This window comes from Tursiops truncatus, chromosome 3, assembly GCF_011762595.2.
Source record: "Tursiops truncatus isolate mTurTru1 chromosome 3, mTurTru1.mat.Y, whole genome shotgun sequence".
NCBI classification, from domain to species: domain Eukaryota; kingdom Metazoa; phylum Chordata; class Mammalia; order Artiodactyla; family Delphinidae; genus Tursiops; species Tursiops truncatus.
The window spans coordinates 151,592,417-151,615,237 of NC_047036.1; the positions used below are offsets into that span (position 1 = coordinate 151,592,417).

At 39.0% G+C, this 22,821-nt stretch overlaps 1 protein-coding gene across 7 annotated transcripts in view; it reads right to left on the minus strand.

The window, feature by feature from the left end:
• UIMC1 (ubiquitin interaction motif containing 1) overlaps nucleotides 1–22,821 on the minus strand; it is a 138,743-nt gene that overhangs the window by 35,428 nt on the left and 80,494 nt on the right. For all 7 annotated transcript variants that reach the window (XM_073802823.1, XM_073802825.1, XM_073802824.1 and 4 more), the window contains 4 exons: nucleotides 19,196–19,260; nucleotides 16,287–16,363; nucleotides 11,472–11,572; nucleotides 5,165–5,327 (listed from right to left, as the gene is read on the minus strand). In XM_073802823.1, the coding sequence (XP_073658924.1) occupies nucleotides 5,165–5,327; nucleotides 11,472–11,572; nucleotides 16,287–16,363; nucleotides 19,196–19,260 (406 nt within the window). The remainder of the gene's footprint in view (nucleotides 1–5,164; nucleotides 5,328–11,471; nucleotides 11,573–16,286; nucleotides 16,364–19,195; nucleotides 19,261–22,821) is intronic.

Consider the following 22,821-nt stretch of genomic DNA (forward strand, 5'->3'; position numbering starts at 1 on the left):
CTTATCCTTTACGTATTGTATTAGCACACAGAAACACAGACTTCAAAATGACTACACAGGCAAGAAAAATATTCAATAATAACAGTAGCTACCATTTATTGAATATCTAAAACAATCTAGACACAGTGCTGGGTGCTTTATCTCTGATTCCCATGACAATCCTAATGATGTTAGACTAATTTTACAAATGAGGCACCTGATCCTCAAAGAGTAAGATAATTTGTCAAGCATTACCCAGCTGACAAGTATTACAGCTGAAATTTAAGTTCAGATCTACCTAGTTCCAAAGCCTATGTTTCTCCCACTCTATCTTATTACCAAAAATAAAACGTTGGCTGTTCTCCCAGCTTCCACCCTTGTCACCCAACAATCTATTCACACAGCAGCCAGAGTGATCCCTTGTTCAAATATTAATTCATTTTTTGCTCAAACCCCTCCAATGTTTCCTCCTCTAAAAGCTAAAGTCCTCACTAATGGCCTAAGAGCCCTATGTGATCTGTCTACCTGTCCCCTCCCCAATTACCTCTCTGGTCTCATTGTTAATCTCTCCCTCACTTACTCTACTGCAGCTGCACTGGCTTCTTTGTCATTCCCCATATACGCCAAGCCTGCTCACCTCAGGGTCTTTGAACTTACTGTTCCCTCTGCCCGTAACACTCTCCTCTCCACTCAAAATTCTCTTAACTTATTCCCTCACTTCCTTTAGGTCTCTGTTCAAATGGCACCTTCTCAATGGAAACTTCCACACCACCTATTTTAAACTGCCACCTCCTGACCTCAATACTCCCTATTCCCCTCTTCCTCTTGATTTCTTTTTTTCCTCTAAAATACTTATCAACGTGACATATTATGTGTTTACTTGTTTATTGTAATAGTATCCCACTACTAGAATATAAGCTCTCTGAGAACATGGACTCTGTATATTCTGTTCACTATATCTGGCATGTAGTAGGCATTTAATAAGTATTTACTAGATGTGTAAATGAAGACCTTTATTCTTCCTCGGTGTTTAAATGAAAATGGTCTCAAAGACATTTTCCAAAAAGCAAATGCAAAGGCAACCTGCTTTTGTTCCAGTCTAGATTACTTTAGCAAATCATCTCCCTTCAAACAATGCCTTTAAAGGACACTCCCTCTAATTTTTCCACAGTTGTGAACAGATAGTCATGTCATTGAGCAACAAACTGAGCAGACTGAGCCAACTTAACCAGAGTGTAGTATTATAATAAAATAAAACTTACAGCAAAGTTAACCAGACACATTTAATGATATGCATAATTGTTATTGTGCTGCACGGTAACTAGGCATAAATGGTAGACACTTCATGTAAATGACTCTAATTACTATTTCTTTTACACAGCCAAACAAGCATGTCTAGGATCAGATTCAGGGGAAAACAGGAAGGAGGGGAAAGCTGAAAACTTAGCTCTGGGAGGGAAGTCCTCCCTCTTATTCTATCCCCTTAGGCATTGGGCTAATGGTCTCCCAGACTGGGTTATGTGTAACTCTTTCCCCTCCATTGTGGGAAAGGCTTCCTTTTACCAAAGATTAAAATATTAGGCTGTGGGGCTTCCCTGGTGGCACAGTGGTTGAGAGTCCCCCTGCCGATGCAGGGGACATGCGTTCGTGCCCCGGTCTGGGAAGATTCCACATGCCGCAGAGTGGCTGGGCCCGTAAGCCATGGCTGCTGAGCCTGTGCGTCCGGAGCCTGTGCTCCGCAATGGGAGAGGCCACAACAGTGAGAGGCCCGCGTAACGCAAAAAAAAGGCTGTGGACGGCCCTCTGTCTTCAGTCATAAAGCTGAGAGGAACCAGAACAATCACTACTATCCCTGGCTAGGAAGATGGGGCAGGAAACTGGTGGAGAAACCAAATAAAGACAGCAAATTTACCAAAAACCCACTATATGCCAGGCACACTAGTAGGTGTTTCACATAATTCATCCAACTATCAATACTTCCCCCACCCCACGTAGAGCCCCAAGCTCTGTCTGCAGGAAAGTAGAGGAGTAAGCAGAGAGTGGGACAGTTCCAGTGAGGACTCCCTGTTCCAAACTTGTCCGTAAGGCCTAAAATGTCACATTCTCAGAAAGGGTAATTTAGGTACGCTAACACTATTAGGAAGATTAAGTGGAAGCTGTCATTTAGTGGCTGTTTCCCTTGCTTCCTATCTTATCTAACCCATAAGAGGATAAAGGACCCCCTATTTTCCTATGGGTTTGTCCAAACCTATCCAGCTCAGGCTAAGCCCACCCTTCTCTGGGGACAGCGACATGCAGGATCCCCAGGGATCAGGGATCGAACCCATGCCCTCTGCAATGGAAGCACAGAGTCTTAACCACTGGACCACCAGGGAAGTCCCTGAACTAATTTTTAAAACAAATTTCCTCATAAAAAATAAACTGTGACAGTCATTCAGGATACAGCAGACATCTTTGGATGGAGGTCTGAGACATTTGGATCAGGGCTACAAGACATACAGTGCCAAGAAAATAAGGACTTCCAATTATATCAGAAAACACACTTATATCTATAATATTTTAAAGAGTCTTCAAGACCCAGAGTGTAAATCCAACTGAGCAGCATCACACAGGATCACTGACACTTGGCCTAACGGATTAAAGAGAACTTGAAAGGCTTGTCCTAAATGGATAACAATGCAAGTCTCAGTCTACTTTGCCCTCCTGACGGTGTCAGCCTCTCAACAAGTTCAATGAGAAAAACCTGGTTCTGGTGGTATAAGTCTGCATTAGGTTTCTGAGAAAACTCAGAAACAAGCCTGAATCAAGTATTTGGGGCTGTGAGTTGCTCCACCGCACCCCTGTAAGGAAGAACAAGCTTAAAAGCAAATATTATATAGCTGAAAGATGTCTGACAGAGATGAATACCAAAGCTTCCTGTTTAAGCACAAACTATCAGCGTTCAGTCTGGGAGATATCAGTAGGAGCTACTCTATACTCTTTACCTTTTGATTCTGACTGGAAGAAGGTCATCTATTCCTAGAGCTCAATGGGGATTCAGTTTCTCAAACTCATTTATTTCTGGACCTCAGTGCTGAGTGCATTGACGACTCAGTAACTAATACCAGTTGGGTAAGGTGTTTGGCGAGATAGACAAAATAGTCTCTCCCTTCTCTGGTCACCAAAGGCCCAGCCCTAGAATTCTTTCAGTCACTGGAACTCTCCACTAAAAATCAAACTAAAGAGCTATGTCAAGGTAAAACTGCATCTAAAATCCTAGACCTACAGTGCTCTTCTATTAAAGGAGTTGACCAGATTTATGTCTTCAACTTTCATTGTATTTAAAAGACTACAATGCTATTCATAAAAACCCTTTAAAATGATGACAAAATCTTTGACCTAGTAATACCACTACTGGGAATTCCACAGATCAAAGTTCTTAAGTACTTACTATGTTGTGCTGAGCACTTAAAATATCTCCTTCCACCTCACAAAAACCAAATAAGGTCATTTCTACTGTTTGACAGACACATGAAGGGAAGCCTGGAAACTAGCACAGGCTCACAGACTAGTAATTGACAGAGGTGGGACTCAATCTCAGACTGATTGGACTCCAGAGCCCATCTTTTTTTACTATCACCCAAACTAAAAATACATCCTTAGAAAATAACCCCAAAATACAGCAATAATTTTAGGCATAAAAAGCTGTCATATAAGTATAACATGGCAACTTGAAGCATTCTAAACACACAACAATTAAATAAATGGAGGCAATCTGGATTACAGAATATTATAAGCATTAAAAATATTTTTACACATAACTTATAGTGACATGGAGAAATTTTTATGCTGTAAGTAGAAAAAAACAAAACAGAATTTTACATACAGTCAGATCTCAACTATGTAAAAAATATACCTGCACATAGAAAGATCTAAATTTACTGATAAATAAAAAAAGGCAAATTGCAGAATTACACACATGTGGCATGGTCTCATTTATGTAAATAATTCCTGACTCATTTCAAGTACTCAATAAATGTAAGCCATTATTATTATTCATACTACAATGAACAGGTACTACTTTACAATCAGAAAAATCAACAAATTTATTTAAATTTTAAGTTTAGGTACTTCCTTATTTAATTAATAAGAAGTGTATAACTTCAGAAAAATTAAATAACATGTGCCTTTCTTTCCTGGAAATCTTAATGTATAAAACACCTCACAATAATACAATTTCAGATTAAATATCTCTAAGTTATGGGAACCAAGTAGCACTGAGAAAAATGTTGCAACACTTCTAAATCATCTAAGTTATGGTTACATTCAACATGTTAGACCACAGAGTTGTGCAGATTCTATTATATTTAGAGTTTAAAGTCATAAACAGAAAGGCAAGATCAGGGGTGGTATTTCAAGGGCTGTGATGAACAAGCAGATTCTCTTGCCCAATATGTCACACTGCACGAAAACCAAGGCCTTTTGTGTACTCTTCGAGAGAGAACCAACACCTCCAGGGTGATGCAGCAGAGACATGTAGGACATTAATGGTAATTAGTGATTTTTTTTTTTTTTCAGTACGCAGGCCTCTCACTGCTGTGGCCTCCCCCGCTGCGGAGCAGAGGCTCCGGACGTGCAGGCTCAGCGGCCATGGCCCACGGGCCCAGCCGCTCCGTGGCCTGTGGGATCCTCCCGAACCAGGGCACGAACCCACGTCCCCTGCATCAGCAGGCGGACCCCCAACCACTGCACCACCAGGGAAGCCCGAAATTAATGATATTTTTCAGCTGTTAACTATCTTTAGGTAGAATTCACACACACACACACACACACACACACACACACACACGGGATTTATTCTGAATGAAAAACGGGCAACTCTAAAACTTAGTTCCTCAAGTTCCATAGGAGTTTCAGTATTTGAATATATAAATTGAAATTCAAGGTCTATGGGATAACAATGATCTCTGGCCTGCCTATAGCAAAGAATAAGTGTGAAACATTGAAAGATGAAAGATTTTTCCCTTCCCCTTGTCCTGAGGTATGTGCAACAAAATAGTATAAAGTAATAACGAACGTGAAAAGCACTAGATAATTAGCTAGATTAAAAAAAAAAACTTTAGCATTGAAGAGGAGTTGTCTGTTGCACTGTACCGTATAGGATTACAAAACCACCACACAGTTGAAGAAAGGAATCTGGCTTTACCTGTATCTTGACCCATCAGCCCATTGCAGTACATGGCATGTCGCTCGATCTTTGTGGGTGGGAAGCCTTGGTCACATAGTGGGCAGGATACCTGGGTACTAGATGAGAAGGTAGTAGTAGGTATTTCCTTCTCAGCATCTTCCCTGTTATCAACCTGAAGAACCTGAAGAACATGACAAATGGCAATTGTACTAGCTTTACTTTATAAAGTATCTTTTCCCAAAAAGAACTGCAAGACTCCATCCTATATTCCACTTACTTTCAATGAGGTGATACCAATCAGTTTGCCAAATTCAGGACAGCAGATTGGGAGATACACTAATATAGTTAATATTTATTTATTATACTGAATAATACTTATTCAGTGCCTGCCTACTATGTGCTAAGCACTCTGTATGTGATACTCATTTAAACCTCATGATAATCTTACAAAGGTACAAATACACTCTTTTTACACTTGAGAAAAGTGTTGTCCAAAACAGTAAAGTAACTTGCCCAAAGTTACAGAATAAATAAGTGGCAGAGCTGAAATTCAAACCAAGGACTATTTGGCTCCAAAACCTGACAGCATTCCTCTCTATCACACTGCAAGGTGCTGTCCTCGTTGGGTCAGTATGCTGTGTCTTCGGTGCTTCAGTTTGTATTATCAACAGCATCTTAAAGACACTTTTTCAGGGACTTCCCTGGTAGCACAGTGGTTAAGAATCTGCCTGCCAGTGCAGGGGACACGGGTTTGAGCCCTGGTCCAGGAAGATCCTACATGCCACAGAGCAACTAAGCCCGTGAGCCACAACTACTGAGCCCACATGCCACAGCTACTGAAGCCTGCACGCCTAGAGCCTGTGCTCCGCAACAAGAGAAGCCACCGCAATGAGAAGCCCGCACACCACAATGAAGAGTAGCCCCTGCTCGCCGCAACTTAGAGAAAGCCCATGCGCAGCAACTAAGACCCAATGCAGCCAAAAGTAAATAAAATAAATAAATAATTTTTTTAAAAAGAGACACTTTTTCAATCTCACAAAAGAACTGTAAAGGCAGTCAAAGGGTACAAACTCCTAACTGTAACATAAATAAGTACTAGGGCTGTAATGTACAGTGTGATAATATAATTAACACTGCTGTATGTTATATTAGAAAGCTGAGAGTAAATCCTAAAGAGTTCTCATCACAAGGAAAAAAATTTTTTCTATTTCTTTAATTTTGTATCTAAATGAGATTATGGATGTTCACTAAGCTTACTGTGAAAATCATTTGACTATGCATGTAAGTCAAATCATTATGCTGTACCCCTTAAACTTACACAGTGCTGTATGTAAATTATATCTCAATAAAACTGAAAGACAAAAAAGAATTAATTACACACATACACACACAAAGAACTGTGATCACTGTAAGTGACTTCAGATATCAAGAGTTAGGGGGAAAAAAAAAGAGCTCTAAGCAAAAGCAACACAACTAAAATAAGTTAAGAACCTAGGTCTCAGCTTATACCAGTAAAACAAAACCAATTCTTGTGTTTTACTTGTGACTTTGGGGTTGAAAGAGGAAACACAACTAAGATCCAAATATTTAAGAAGGCCTGAAGAAATCATTAAGACAATTCTGACAAAGTCATTCTTACTCCCTTCTCAGTGTTTTGTAGTCATCATTTTTCCTACAGTTCCCAGTCTCTCAGAGACAGTTTTATTTTACCTTTACAGGTCAGAGTCAAGAACTCTGCAGTGATTAATCCTATAGTATGTGTGAGCACTGCAGCACTACTGCCTAACACTTGATTCAAAGAACAGCATGTCCTATCCAATCAATGTGAAACTGTCCTGCATAGTCACTGCTTCCATTTAAGAGCAAGGAGCACCTGGGCTGTCATTATGCCTTACTATGGGAAAAAAATAAACCCTCTTCTGATACAAGAACAAAATAGGACCAAAACTGCAGTAGGTAGATAATTTAAGCTCTGAGCCAACTGGGGTGGTTTTTTTTCTTTTAGTCTCTAAGTTCAGGCCATCCCTAAAATTTACCACCTGTGAATGTAATCCAGCAGAGAGGGAAACAGGTCATCTAAATAAATACCAAGTAAAACGATTTCTACAACTGCCAGAAAACGTTGTTTTCAACACATACCTGCCTTTTACTTTAAAAGGAAGGAGAAAAAGAAAGATGAGAAAGGAACTAAGAGTGGTTGAGTTCCTATACTATGCCAGGCTTGGCCAAGCACTTTCCATAACTATCCTTCACAACAACCCAATTGGCACAGGTATCACTAGCTCCAGTATTATAGAAGAGGAGATTGAGGCTTGGAAAGGCAAAGTAACCTGCTGATCACAAAGTGAGTAACTGGACAATGTAGACTCAAACCCAGGCCTTTGTGTCATCAAAACTCTCAGTACTCCACCACGGTGTGGCAAAAACAAAAAGCACCTCTCTGCTCCACTTTGTTTCTGGAAGCTGACTCTGCCAGGTGTCATCAAAACTCTCAGTACTCCACCACGGTGTGGCAAAAACAAAAAGCACCTCTCTGCTCCACTTTGTTTCTGGAAGCTGACTCTACCAGGTATTGGGAGACTCTCTGGTTCTATTATTCTCCTCTAGTATGTGGGGCAAGTCCAATGAGTCTGGAAGTTCTAGGTGTTTTTTTATTCCAAGCTTAGTCACTGAGATTCTTATAAACCCAGGTTCCTCTGTTCACAAATTTTACAAGAAAAAGTTGTCTTGTGAATACAAAGCCATCTGAGCAGAGGGGAGAAAAATCAATATACCCTATAATTTGCAAGTAGTCTTGAGTTAATCAAAGTTAGTAGCAGTTAAGCAGTTACTTGGCATTCTGAAGTTCACTAAGCACAGAAATGTTGTATGACATGAATGTCACTGGTGCTCACACCCAGTACTACACCCCTTTGTATTCATTACGAGCTCTATAAAATGCAGAGAAGTTACCTCCAACTATTAATGTAGTATTCAAGAGGGAGGAATCAATCTATTTTTGTTTTATTGTGAATACAAGCCCACTTCCAATCACATTCATAGGCAACCCAGAAGGTTTCTGAACATTTTTATATTAACCTAAGATTTTTCCCAGCACCATTAAAAAGGTCTATTTAAATATTAGCTACAATGGAGAAGCCTCAAGAGGAAAAGATCCAAGCGAAGAAGCTCTTATAAGGACTATGTAGTTAGGGACTGGGTCTCTGCAGAGATGCTCCCACTTCTTTTAAAATACTATACATGTATTTCTCAAAAGAAGTACTTGGACACCAAATCATGATCTCTTAAAGGCTGGCCTTTACTTTCTGGCCTGAAAAGAAACCTCAAGAAATGGACCCAATGAAAATGAGAGTATGTCCTATAGTCACCAACACCCCCCACCCATCCCCCACCAGGTTTATTTGTAGCTTAGAAAACTGTTTAGATCTTTCCCCTCTTACCATAGACAGTTTACTTAACACCGTTAACTTAAAAACCAACTGACTAAATTGACTATAGTTGCACAGGTCCACTTACATACAAATGTTTTTCAACAGTAAATACTACAGTACTAAATGATCTGTGGTTGGCTGAATTCTCGGATGTGGAACCACAGATAGGGGGAAAATACAGATACCAAGGGCCCGCTATAAGTTATACATGGATTTTCAACTGCATGAACAGTCGGCACCCTTCACCCCGTCATTGTTCAAGGGTCAACTGTATTTCAGTCTGAATAAAGTCTATTAACCCTTCTGAGTATAGAATATCTGAGACCCCAACTAAGGGAAACTCTCAGGCAAGATATTTCAAAAATGTTATTTCCAAAGGAATCTGACCATTGCAGAAAATCAAATCAAGAGGGACTACAGTTCCGGCAAAGGTATTCCAAATACCTCAAATACTGTCAAGCAGTTCTCTGTCATTAGTAAGCTAATATCAATGAAGAGCCACAATACATTACAAAACAGTTCCACATGCATATTTCTACTTGTGTCAACTCCTGCTATGTGTTTTATATTCTTTATCTAATTTGATCTTCAGAGCAACCCAATAAAATAGGCTATTTTTGTCTCCATTTTATAAATGAAGAAGCATTCCTCTCCTATGTTCCCCTAATACCCTAGGCATCTCTCTAACATTACATTTGTCAGATTACATTATAATTATCTGTTTATGTGTCCTTTTGAAGGCAGGGATTATTTTTTTCTTATTTACCTTATATCTCAAGACTCTAAAACAATGACTGGCACACTATAATATCTGCCAAATAAATGAATAAAACAATTAATTAACCTGCCCAAGGTGGCGGGGCTGGGATTCAAAGCCATGTCTTCTAATTCCAATGCTCAAGGTCCTTGCACTACACCATACCACCTTCCAATAAACAAGAAATTTTAGGGCAGATGACCCGATACACAGATTCCAAGGGCAAGAGTCCATACCCATTATGATATTATCACTGTGCATACATAAAATGCCCAGATTCTATCTTTCTAATAAGTGATTTGTAACTAGTGATTGTGCAATGACTCAAAACTACAGTATCTAACTTCTTTTTTTTTTTTTTTTTTGCAGTACGCGGACCTCTCACTGTTGTGGCCTCTCCCGTTGCGGAGCACAGGCTCCGGACGCGCAGGCTCGGCAGCCATGGCTCACGGGCCCAGCCGCTCCGCGGCATGTGGGATCTTCCCAGACCGGGGCACGAACCCATGTCCCCTGCATCGGCAGGCGGACTCTCAACCACTGTGCCACCAGGGAAGCCCTCTAACTTCTTTTAATGGAAACTTCTAAGACTATTTAGAGTATCCACAGGTATCAGCAAACAGCAACACCAAAAAGAGGACATTCAGGGCTTCCCTGGTGGCGCAGTGGTTGAGAGTCCGCCTGCCGATGCAGGGGACATGGGTTCGTGCCCCGGTCTGGGAAGATCCCACATGCCGCGGAGCGGCTGGGCCCGTGAGCCATGGCTGCCGAGCCTGCGCGTCCGGAGCCTGTGCTCCGCAACGGGAGAGGCCACAACAGTGAGAGGTCCGCGTACTGCAAAAAAAAAAAAAAAAAAAAAAAAAGAGGACATTCAATGTGCAAAAGACCATACAATTCCATCCATTTGATGTGAAGTGCTACAGACATATATAACTTCTAAATAGGGTTCCTGCTCTTTGCCCCAAACAAAGAAGTTTCCTTTGCAGTCACGGACGGGTAAGAAATCAGCCTCAATTAACTAAGGGCTTGCAGGGCTTCCTATGCATGTTAGGATAACTACGTTAATAACACTCTGTTCCCCCATCCCCATTTAGAAGGTTCTGGTCCCTCCCTAGGAAAAGAACCGGAGGCCATTTTGACATTATCTAGCAGGATCTATCCTCAGTGGCTCTGATGCAGGGAGCGTCCTCATCTTTCCTAACACCACTGGCATTAGGGAATCTTGGTCTGTCAGCTGTGACAGATCAGGTTCCAGGGAACCAAACAGTGTGCATGATTCATGAAAGCAGAATTTCTACCCAGTTACCTGCAGTGCAGAAACTAGGAAGGGGATCTAACTTCCACTGTAAACACTGTTCTCAAAAAAAACCTAGAGTATAAAAAGGAATAACAGAACAAAGCTTTTTTAAATTGCTCAGGATAAAATAGTATAAACATATGTAACCAAAAATTTTATTTTCACAGAAAAACTAGTTTAATTCTCAGGCTGCTTTTCACACCAACAAATTTTAAAGATTTTGAATTTTTTAAAAGAGTTCTTGGCATTTAAGTTGTTTTGTCAGACTCAATATGAAAAAATATACACTGAATCTTAATCATAAGTATAAACTTGTGTCAATCAGCTTTATGGTTAATGTCAGATATGTGAAGTTAGGAAAGATAATAGTGCAAATAGAGATTTGCCTATTTTATCATGCTGCTATCCTGATCTTGCATTTCTGATCATGTCTCAAAATTAGGGCTGAAAGTTAGGTCGTAATATAAACGTAGTGACTTTTTCCAAGATTGTTCATCTCTGTTACTTATCAGTATATAATGGAAAATACTCCAGGACTTTGGAGACAAATCTGTTTTCAAATCCTGGTTCTACCATTATTAGCAGTTTGAATTTGAGCAAATTGAGCAAACATCCTAAACCTCCATTTCCCCATCTGTACCGGAAATAATAAAGCATATTAAAATACTGAAGAATTGGTAACTACTGTTATATTTAGAAATAGTGCTGAACTCATTTTTAAGAATCTGAGATAAAAGCCTAACCCTCTGTCACCTAAATCTTTTCATCCAAGGTCAATATTGCATCAGAGAGAGGACTACCAGTAGAAAGAAAACACTGACAAAAATTATAAGTAATATTCACCTCCTTATCTGCCATTATTCTTACTTCATCCACGGTCTCTCTGCTACCTGGAAAGTCTTCTTTTTCAAGGTCAAAAGTTTCAGGGGAACTTAGCTGTGTCTCTGTAATTTAAAAAATTAAAACTTCATTAATTTTCATTTTGTATTTTCATAGTTAAAGAAAACAAACACCTGTTTCCTTAAGCTTAGGGTATGATAATTCCGCAGTGGAAATACAGATCAAGTTTGTTTCTTCTTAAAGCTTTACTGAGGCATAATTTACATACAACAGAATTCACCAATTTTCAGTATAGAGTATGGTGAGTTTTGACAAATATTTACAATGTATACATGGTATCATTTATACCACATCACCACCACCACAATCAAGATGTAAAATATTTCTAACAACCCCAAAAGTTCTCATGTACCCCTCTGCAGTCAATCCTCCTCCTACTTGGCTCTCTGCAATGACCAACCTACTTTATGTTCCTAGAGTTCTGCCTTTTCTAGAATGTCATATAAATGAAATAACACAGTGTGTCATCTTTCATGTCTGACTTCTTTCATTTAGCATAATGTGTTTGAGAAGCATCCATGTTGTTACATATATCAGTAGTTCATTCCTTTTTACTGGTGAGTAGTATTCCATTGTATGGATATATTATAATTTGTTTATCCATTCATCAGTTAATCCATGTGGCTTCTTTCCAGCATAGTTCTGGTTTTAAAGTATATTTATTTTGACAGAAAACAAAACACTGCCGATGCTAATTCTGAGGTTAAAGGGATGATTAGAGAAGACAAAAATTGGGAGCAGAAATAAAAATACATTCTCAACAAAGATATGCCTTTCTTTAATTATTCTTTAAGCAGCATTTATTCATTCAACATTAATGCAATAAATATTTATGGAAGAAGTTCCAGGTACTGTACAGGCTACTAGCAATATGGAGATGTAAGATGAGGTCTCTCATGGTCTCATTCAGGGGTCAGCAAACTATAGCTCATGGGCCAAATAGAGCCAGTTGCCTGTTTTTGGAAATAAAGTTTTATTGGAACACAGCCACATTCATTCTTCTTTATACTGTCTATGGTTACTTTTGAGTTAAAATAGCAGAGCTGAGTAGTTTCAACAGACTGTATGGCCCACAAAGCCTAAAATATTTATTATCTAGTTTTTTATAGAAAAATTTTGCCGACTTCTGGTCTAGACACCCATCACTTGATATAACAAAAGAACACTAACAATATTTCAAAAAATGACAATAAATCTAGAAATTTATCTGAGAACACAATCCAGAAAGTTCTGTTATCCACACTATACACACTATACATCCAACTGGTATTATATATCTATGCTTCACAAATACAATGAGTGGAAAATGCTGGGCAAATAGTATACCTGAAAGGTACTGAGGTATCTTCTCAATCATCAAAGAATGATTATATACATTTCTAGTGTCAACTGTATTTTAATACATCATAATATTTTGAAAACTGGATGCACACACAGATTTTACCACCTTGTTGGAAAAAGACTTATAGTGCATAAACCTCAAAATCTTCTTTGTCAAGCCTCCCTGAGAGATATAACCAAAAAAGACATTTAGTCTGTTAGAAAATAAGAGTTGTTCACCGCTTGTACTACTGTAACAATAAAAAGTCTTTAATTAAGCTTTCTCTGGCTGAAATGTTCAACTATAGAGACAAATTAAGAGGACATTAGTTTCATAGAAGTAAATAATACTAGCATCACGCACAACATGGGCATAAGGCTCTAATCCTGCTTCTTCACTAATATGATGTTATAATTTTGAATAACAGACCCCTGGAACTGCCAGAAATATGAGACAAAACAAAATAGGTAAGATGGACATCTATACTCAATCTGTGTTTTACCCATTTAGGACAAATTTTTATACACAGCTTCTAAATTATATATTTTATTTTTTATTGACATATACTTGATTTACAATGTTTTGTTAATTTCTGCTGTACAGCAAAGTGATTCAGTTATACATACATATACATTCTTTTTTACATTCTTTTCCATTATGGTTTATCACAGGATATTGAATTTAGCTCCATGTGCCATACAATAGGACCCTGTTGTTTATCCATTCTATATATAATAGTTTGCATCTGCTAACCCAAACCTCCTGCTCAATCCCTCCCCCACCCCCTTCCCCCTTGGCAACCACAGGACTGTCCTCTATGTGTGTGAGTCTGTTTCTGTTTCGTAGGTAGCTTCATTTGCATCATACTTTAGATTCCACATATAAATGATATCATATAGTATTTATCTTTTTCTAACTTACTTCACTTAGTATGATAATCTCTAGTTCCATCCATGTCGCTGCAGATGGCATTACTTCATTCTTTTTTGTGGCTGAGTAGTATTCCATTGTACATATGTACCACATCTTCTTTCTCCAGTCATCTGTTGATGGACATTTAAGTTGCTTCCATGTCTTGGCTACTATGAACAGTGTTGCCATAAACACAGGAGTGCACTCATCTTTTTGAATTATAGTTTTGTCTGGATATATGCCTAAAAGTGGGATTGCTGGATCATATGGTAATTCTAATTTTTAGTTTTTTGAGGAAACTCCATACTGTTTTCCATCATGACTGCACCAACTTACATTACCAGCAACAGTGTAGGAGGATTCCCTTTTCTCCGCACCCTCTCCAGCATTTGTTATTTGTAGACTTTTTAATGATGGCCATTCTGACCAGTGTGAGATGGTACCTCATTGTAGTCTTGATTTGCATTTCTCTAATAATTAGCAATGTTGAGCATCTTTTCATGTGCCTATTGGCCATCTGTATTTCTTCTTTGGAGATATGTCTATTTAGGTCTTCTGCCCATTTTTCGATTGGGTTGTTTGTTTTCTTTGTTGTTGAGTTGTATGAGCTGTTTGTATATTTTGGAAATTAAGTCCTTGTTGGTTGTATTGTTTGCAAATATTTTCTCCCATTCCACTGGCTGTCTTTTTTGTTTGTTTATGGTTTCCTTTACTGTGCAAGAGCTTGTAAGTTTGATTAGGTCCCATTTGTTTAGTTTTGGTTTTATTTCTATTGCCTTGGGAGACTGACCTAATAAAGCATTGGTACAATTTATGTCAGAGAATGTTTCGCCTATGATCTCTTCTAGGAGTTTTATGGTATCATGTCTTATGTTTAAGTCTTTAAGCCACTAAATTAAAGGGACTGAGGAGTCTGACTCCATGGAGAAGTAGTTACACCTTCTTAGCAAAAGGAACAGTAATGTTAGGGAAACCTTTTGTGATCTCATTTAGAAGTGGTTTATATCAGCAAACAGTTGGACTTAATTAGCAGGCTAATGACAGCAAGTCACAATCACAAAAATTATCTAACCGCAATGATGAAGGGCTTACTTTTCATTAACTTTTCTCTCATTAGGGATTTCAATTGTATTTGCAGGTTCCTCCTGCAAGATCCCAGGGTGATGTCACATGCCATCATCCTAAACTTACTGGGTGACTTCCCAGCAGGATGGCATAAGTCAGCAGTCCCAGATGGAGAGGGAGTAATGCTATCCTTTCACAAAAGCAACACAGCATTCCTGACAGCTCCTGCCAAAATCATAGCAATTGGTAGAGGGATCTCTTGGTGAGTATCATTAGGCAGCAATCTAAATAAATTTCAAATGAATTAAGAAACCACTTTCAATAAAAACAACAGTTAAACTTTAAAAGTAAGTACAGAAAGACCTTTACAATATGCTGCCAATTGTTTAAAAATAGTTACAGGGCTTTCCTAGACTAATGTGTAAACTACATGAGTCTCTGTAGAAAAAAAAAAACTTGAAAGAAACCAAAACAAGAAAACTACGAGTCTCTCTGACCCCGACAGGTTATACGCAACCTAAGGGAAAATTAGATATGACTTATGGTAACATTTGTCCAACACTTGCTGCCCAAAGAGTTTAAACATTAAGAGGAAGTTCCTTAATCTCATATGAATAAGGTTACTGATAATATATTAGGCCCCACTTTTAAGAAAAGCCAAAAATATATATAGAAGCTAAAACAAATTCCTTAGAAAGTAGTGGTTCATAATCACAAAATAATTCTTCATATTATACAATGATTCAACTCAAGAGTTCTCTTAGATAATGGATATTTTAGTTCATTTTAAATTATTTTGTGTATCAAAACCTATTCATGTGCAACTTTCAATGAACATCTCTCTCATACCTTAAACAAAGTATTGATACATGTGTCTTCTCATCACCACTGTTAACAAAAAGCAAAGTATGATACTTAACCAGGTTAAGTATCTGTTCTGAGATTAAAAATAAGTCAGTGACAGAACTGTGCACAAAATTCAATTTCTGGACTCCCTACGCAATAGACCCCATGAATGGCAATGTAAAACTAACTAGTAAAAGCCTCAGGGTAAAAAACTGCTTAATGACAGGCAGATTTGAGGACAACCCACTTTGAGAACTCATAAACCAAAACATAAAGTCCTCTTGGCTCTCAATGTAGAGTTAAATGCTATTCCTAATGCTTTGCTGCCATCTCTGATGAGGCTAGTATGCAAACAAACAAACAAAAGAGCCATGTTAATTTTAAACTAAACTATCTCTGAGAAAAGGTGAGAAGCAGAGCCAATGTCCATCAAAAATGTGTGTGTGTGTGTGTGTGTGTGTGTATATATATGTATGAGTGTGGAGAGACACACACACAAATCAATCACACGTAAACCTCCTGAGAGTGGGTTGGAAAAGTCAGAAAAATTAAAAGGCACAAAAAGGTAGATAGCTAGGGATCAGAAACTAGTAAAATCACAGTGGGGTACTTACCAGGACACACAGTGATTTCCTCTGCAGAACTCTCTGGCATAAGGACTGAGCTTCTCTTACTGTTCAAAGCAGCAATGCTGAAAAAAGAACCAAACCCCCAGTGAATTCCCAGTAAAATAAATCAGAACATGGGGCCAAAAGCAATGGTCATTCACAAAGCCACAGGTAATCTGATACCTGCTGTCCAATACCACAAAAGCACAACAGGGAAGCAAGGAATCAGTAGTGAAAACTCCAAGCCAAAAACAGGGAAAATAAATATGCTTACAACTTTGGTTCCAGTGAAATCACTGAATGAAAAGAACCCCTTTTGAAGTCTTCACAAAGGAAGGCTGAAGGGTAAGGACTATCAGACAAAAAAATCCACTCTAATATAAGGATGTCAAAAGTGTTTTATAGCCTCCATCTCAGACTTCTGAAAGCTAGAGATTTGTAAACTCATAAGAGAAGATATGAAGATTCTTCTGACAACACAATAGCTTTCCCCTCACCTTGCAGTTAAATTTCCTCTTTATCTCAAGATATGGCTCTCCAAGCAACAAAACAAGATACAATTCCAAACTGCCCTACAACAAAAATCTGCCCAACCGGGGCTTCCCTTGTGGTGCAGTGGTTGAGAATCTGCCTGCCAATACAGGGGACAAGGGTTTGAGCCCTGGTCTGGGAAGATCCCACATGCTGTGGAGCAACTGGGCCTGTGAGCCACAACTACTGAGCCTGCGCATCTGGAGCCTGTGCTCCCGACAAGGGAGGCTGCGACAGTGAGAGGTCCGTACACCGCGATGAGAGGTGGCCCCCGCACCGTCATGAGGAGTGGCCCCCGCTTGCCACAACTAGAGAAAGCCCTCGCACAGAAACGAAGACCCAACACAGCCAAAAATAAATAAATAAATTTATTTTTTTAAAAAAATCTGCCCAATCAAGTTGAATATCTCTTCTGAGAAAAACATAATTATGACTGGCTCCCCTCATGCAACCTTCTGGTCTACCCTGCCTATTCATGGAGTGCAATCTCTTCCTGACATAGGAACACATGGCTGAGAGATCTGAGCATCTGAGCTAGCCCCGTCATGCTTCACAGAGCTTTACGATTAGTCTGATCAAGTATGCAAGAGAACGCTTAAAATCACAAATCCTCGGGCTTCCCTGGTGGCGCAGTGGTTGAGAGTCTGCCTGCCGAGGCAGGGGACACGGGTTCGTGCCCCGGTCCAGGAAGATCCCCCATGCAGCGGAGCGGCTGGGCCCGTGAGCCATGGCCGCTGAGCCTGCACATCCAGAGCCTGTGCTCCGCAACGGGAGTGGCCACAACAGTGAGAGGCCTGCATACCACAGAACAAACAAACAAAAAGAACAAAAAAAAACCACACAAATCCTCACATCAACCAAGAACCACAAAGAAGAGAGAATAACCACCACTGATACATGATAAATAACTAAATCCTGATAGGAAACCACAAGTGATTTCTCCCTCTAAATAAAACACCTCAGAGCATTTGTTATAAACCTAAGCCAGAGACAGTTTATTCGGCACATAACGTTAGAGCTCTATTCAAAGGGTCCATCACAAAACAATTTGCTGACATTTATAAAATGGGCTAATCAATTTGAAGTCAAACCGCATTGCCTGCAATTCCAACTCTCTCCTGGTGACAAAGCGTATAATCATTTATTAAAACCTACATCTGCTCTGCAGAAGGCTCACCACAACAAAGCAGAGTGGCCTGCAGGAAGCAGAAGGCCTACTCTGGTTAAAACCACTTCCAAAACTGTCTTAACAGCAGGAGAATCAAACCACAGCCATATTCTTTAGCTCAGGAAGAAATACCTAGTACTATCAACTTAACCAAAAGCCTAAGAACACCAACTAAATTACAAAGTGACAAATGGCAATTGGGTCTCAACTTCTGTTTGGGAGATGAAGGTCAGTTAACACAAAATTAAGCTCTTGAGTAATCCTCAAAGGTCAACTACCAATAAAAGGGAAAAGTAATTGGAAGCCTGATCTAGTCAATAAGTGTAGTTTGTAACCAATCAACCTCTACATATTATTAAAGTGAGAAGATTTAAGAAGGTAACCCCATCAATCAAACCATCAAGAATAACTGAGGAGGTAATACAAATACAACCATTTAAGGAAAGATGAGACAAAATCAGATTAAAAGTGGCACAGGACAGGGAGTGAGGGTGATACAGGTTCTGTGTGGCCTGAAAAATATAAAAGCTTCAAAGAGAATGCAAATCTTAAGAGCAGACTTAAAAGATGTGTATGGTTTAGATATGCAGATAAAATAAGCATAAGCAGAGGGAACAAAGGGAGAAAGGACTAGAAGGACCATGAAGAAATCAGTCTAGAGCCCTTCTTATTGGCATAGGAAGCTAGTATAGTTAGTTAAGAGAGTAGCAGGATGGAGCTTCCCTGGTGGCGCAGTGGTTGAGAGTCCGCCTGCCGATGCAGGGGACACAGGTTCATGCCCCGGTCCGGGAAGATCCCACATGCCGCAGAGCGGCTGGGCCCGTGAGCCATGGCCGCTGGGCCTGCACGTCCGGAGGCTGTGCTCCGCAACGGGAGAGGCCACAGCAGTGAGAGGCCCATGTACCGCAAAAAAAAAAAAGAGAGAGAGAGTAACAGGATGTAACCACTTTTCAGGAATAGTACAGATGGAATTTGTGCCAAGACGGTTGGATTAGACAAGTAAACCTCTAAGATCTCTTCCACCCTAATATTCTAGACTTCTATAAGATGCATATTTGAGAACTGGGAGATAATGATTTCTCCTAGGCTGTGTGTATAAAAGAGCCAAAAGGTCCCTGGGAAAGCTGTTCCAATACAGTGTCACTTATGTGGTTCATCTCTTTTATTCTGGTACTATCCGAGGAGAATTCAGACCCATAATGACATATAATTTTACCTCTGTGGGGCAGGTACAGAATTTCCTTCTGCAGAAGTTTCTTCAACGAACAGCCCTTGGGAAGACTGCAAAGAAATATGTAACATCCTAAATATATAGGCACAGATGAACTGGTTTCTCTTCCTTTAAAAAAAAATTTAATTGTTCAACATTATCACTCAGCAATTAGTAATAAGAATAAAACATTTTACAAAAGTCAGTGAGTTTAAATAAAAAGAACATATCCTGTGGAGTCAGAACACTGGAATTTAAATCATGGGTGAATCAGCTGTTAACTTTGTAATCTTGGGTAAGTCACATCTGAATCTGCTTCCTCATCTTAAAATAGTATTAACAATTGCCTCACAGACTGTTATTCTGAGAATTAAACAAGATAATATATATGATGCACTGTGTAAAATGCAAGATGTATAAATATTAATTGGTGAGTCAAATGAATTATGATTTCAGAAAAGCAATTATGAAGCTTTTGTTCTGGAAGGAAGAGATACAGAGAAAAGTTCAGTTCTCAGTGGAAAGAAGTCTCTCTTGCACAACCAAGCCATAACATAGGCTATCCAAAAGAAAGGGTTATAAAGATTCCTTTTGCTAAAAATCTGCCACTATGGTTTTAATATGTGGCCACAAGGATATCTTTTAAGAAACGTAATAAATAGGGACTGGCTAAGAAAAAAAATTATTTTCTTTGATTAATAGTAGAGTTGGGGGCTTCCCTAGTGGCGCAGTGGTTGAGAGTCCGCCTGCCGATGTAGGGGACACGGGTTCGTGTCCCGGTCTGGGAAGATCCCACATGCCGCGGAGTGGCTAGGCCCGTGAGCCATGGCTGCTGAGCCTGCGTGTCCGGAGCCTGTGCTCCGCAACGGGAGAGGCCACAACAGTGAGAGGCCCGTGTACCGCAAAAAAAAAAAAAATAGTAGAGTTGGTGCAAATGTTAACTCATTAAATGTAGGTGCACAGCAGAGTGTGGAAAAAGTAGCTACTGCTGCCTTACGGGTACTTCTGAGGAAGTGCCTGGGCTGTGAGGCTTATTCCAATAGATGTAAAGCTACTGGCTGAAATTTTCAGGGTCTCCTAACAGGATATAAATAACCTAAACGAGTTAGGCACCTCTATACCACTCAGGTAAATGATGAAATATACTAAAAACAGGAATAGCCTAGATGAGCCTTCAGTCAAAGGGAAGATAAAGCTGTACAATGATTGGGAATGTAGTCATTATGACAAATGAGGGCTGAACAAAACTGTCAAAAGGACTAAAATACAACAGAAATAAATACTTCACCTGACTGTGTGAACTCAGTGGTGACAAAACAGTTTTATTTCTATCTCAAAAAAAAAAAAAAAAAGGTAAATACTGACACCTGGTGTCCGTTTAACAGAATTTTACCTTGTTAGAATGACTAGCCAACTAAGCCTTTGGCTTCAGAAGCAAACAAGGTACTGATTAATAAGTTATGAGATACCTTCACCTCTACCTCAGGCTAAACATATCTCTTCCTTTTTCCCAGTGTAATTTTTTAAAAAAATTATTGTACACCTATTATGTGCCAGGCCTATGCTAATCCCTTTACATGTATTATCTCCTTTAACCTTCAAAAGAACCTTCTGAGGTAGAAGCTATTAATTTATTTTAGAAATGAGGCAAGTGAAACTTTGACAGGTTAAATAATCTTCCCAAAATCACAGAGCTGTTCAAAGTGGAGCCTGGACCTTTCTGACTCCAAAATCCATGCTCTAACCACTACAGCTATGTTGTTTAGTCAAATAATTTTCTTCCTAACCATTTCCACATAGAATCCCAAGACTGTCTTCATTTCAATAAACCATTTTTAATTCCTAAACTTATACCTCAATGGCAGTAATCTAAACACGGGTAAAGTAAGGTTCTTCCAGAATATGAAAATAACAGAGCAAAACAAGCAGACAAAATTTGATTAGAATATCCAAGTCTAATCAAGGTGAACAGAGAAGCATGACAGGAATGTAACTTTCACTAAGGAAGCTGTGGCCTAATCAAGACATTGCACTCTGCCTGAACAAATAATATGTTAATGGAAAGGGATAGTTAGCAACAAATCTAAAAGGGAAAAATCCAAAGACACAGAATCAAGCAGTGTCTTCAACACCATGGTCTGGAAGTGAAAGTTAACAGACACATCATCTGATCACCACAGAAATGTCCTCTGCTGCAGGCACTAGTAGCTTTCCAAAGACTAGTTGAATCACCCCTTAAAACTTCCATTTTCTGATTATTATTTCAGCCTTCCAGATTCCTTCATCCTAGAAAAAGGTATGATGGTGGGCTTGAGTATTCTGGTTAATGAAAATGTCTCTCTTCCATAATAAATTAATAAACTGACATTTGGTACACATACCAGCTTGAAATTTGGTTAATCAAAGTCAGTTCTCACATTCCCACAGAATCTGGTCATTTCTAAGAAAGAAATCCCAGTACCTGGACTGAAAAATTAAGGATCAGACCCTAAAAAGTAGGGACCACATCAATATACTAACCCTCCTCTCCCTGCTGTACAGCCATCAAGATGACCTCTCCATCTTCATTAACAACTTCCCTATAATTGCAGTGATGCCAGAAACCAGTTATCATCTGATCCAAACTGTTCAGTCTATGTCAAGTTTTTATAACCTAAGCAATTTGCCCCAGGGTGAATGTTTCTCTGAGTCCCTATTTCTGGGACTCTCTTGCTACCTCTATCAACCAAGGTGTCTCAAATGTGGGCAGTTCCAGCAAAGCCATAATCAATACAAAATGTTTAACAAACACAAACTCTTTCTACCCACAGTTCCTGAAAGCAAAAGACCAAGATAAGACAAGAAATTACAATTGCAAGACTTTCATTATTTGCCTATAAAATTAGTTAAGTTGATTTCTCTTTGTTTTGTTTTTTTAAAAACGCTATTCTACATCAGCAAGGCTGCAGTGAACTAGGCATTCTCATACATTGCTGGAAGGAAAGAGTGTAAAAATTTGAACAATCTTTCTTAAAAGCAATTTAGCAGTAAATAGCAGGTCTTTTTTTTTTATGTTCCTAACTCTTTAACCTAGCATTTTTCTGGCTCCCTATCTCTAAAGACACTAATCTTAAATAAATAAAAGCTTTACTTAGAAAGATGTTAATCACAAAACTGAAATAACCAGCAATAGGAAAATGATTTAAATATTACCATAAACTTATAAGCCAAAATATTATAGTAATTAAAAATGAGATCTATAAATAATTTTAACATCACAAGAAAGTTTACATAATGTTAACTTAAAAATATAAAAATACAGTAATATGATATAAACCATACAAAAAAATAGGCATAGAAAAAAAGATGAAGGAATACATCACTGGATGGTAGGACTGTGGCTACTTTCAACTTTGTCCTTTACACTTTTTTGCATTTTTCAATAGTTCTAAGTGATTTCTAAAAATAATGTTAATGACTAAACTGAATATTTACTAGGTTGTCTACCTGGTCTCCTTTTACTGAGGACTGTTCCTCACCCCTCGCACTGCAGGATAGCAGTGGGCTCACAGCCATTTGTACATGGAACATACCCGCTCTGGGCCACAGACAACTGGGCTGGGGATGGCTACTAACTCTAAATGGGCCATAAG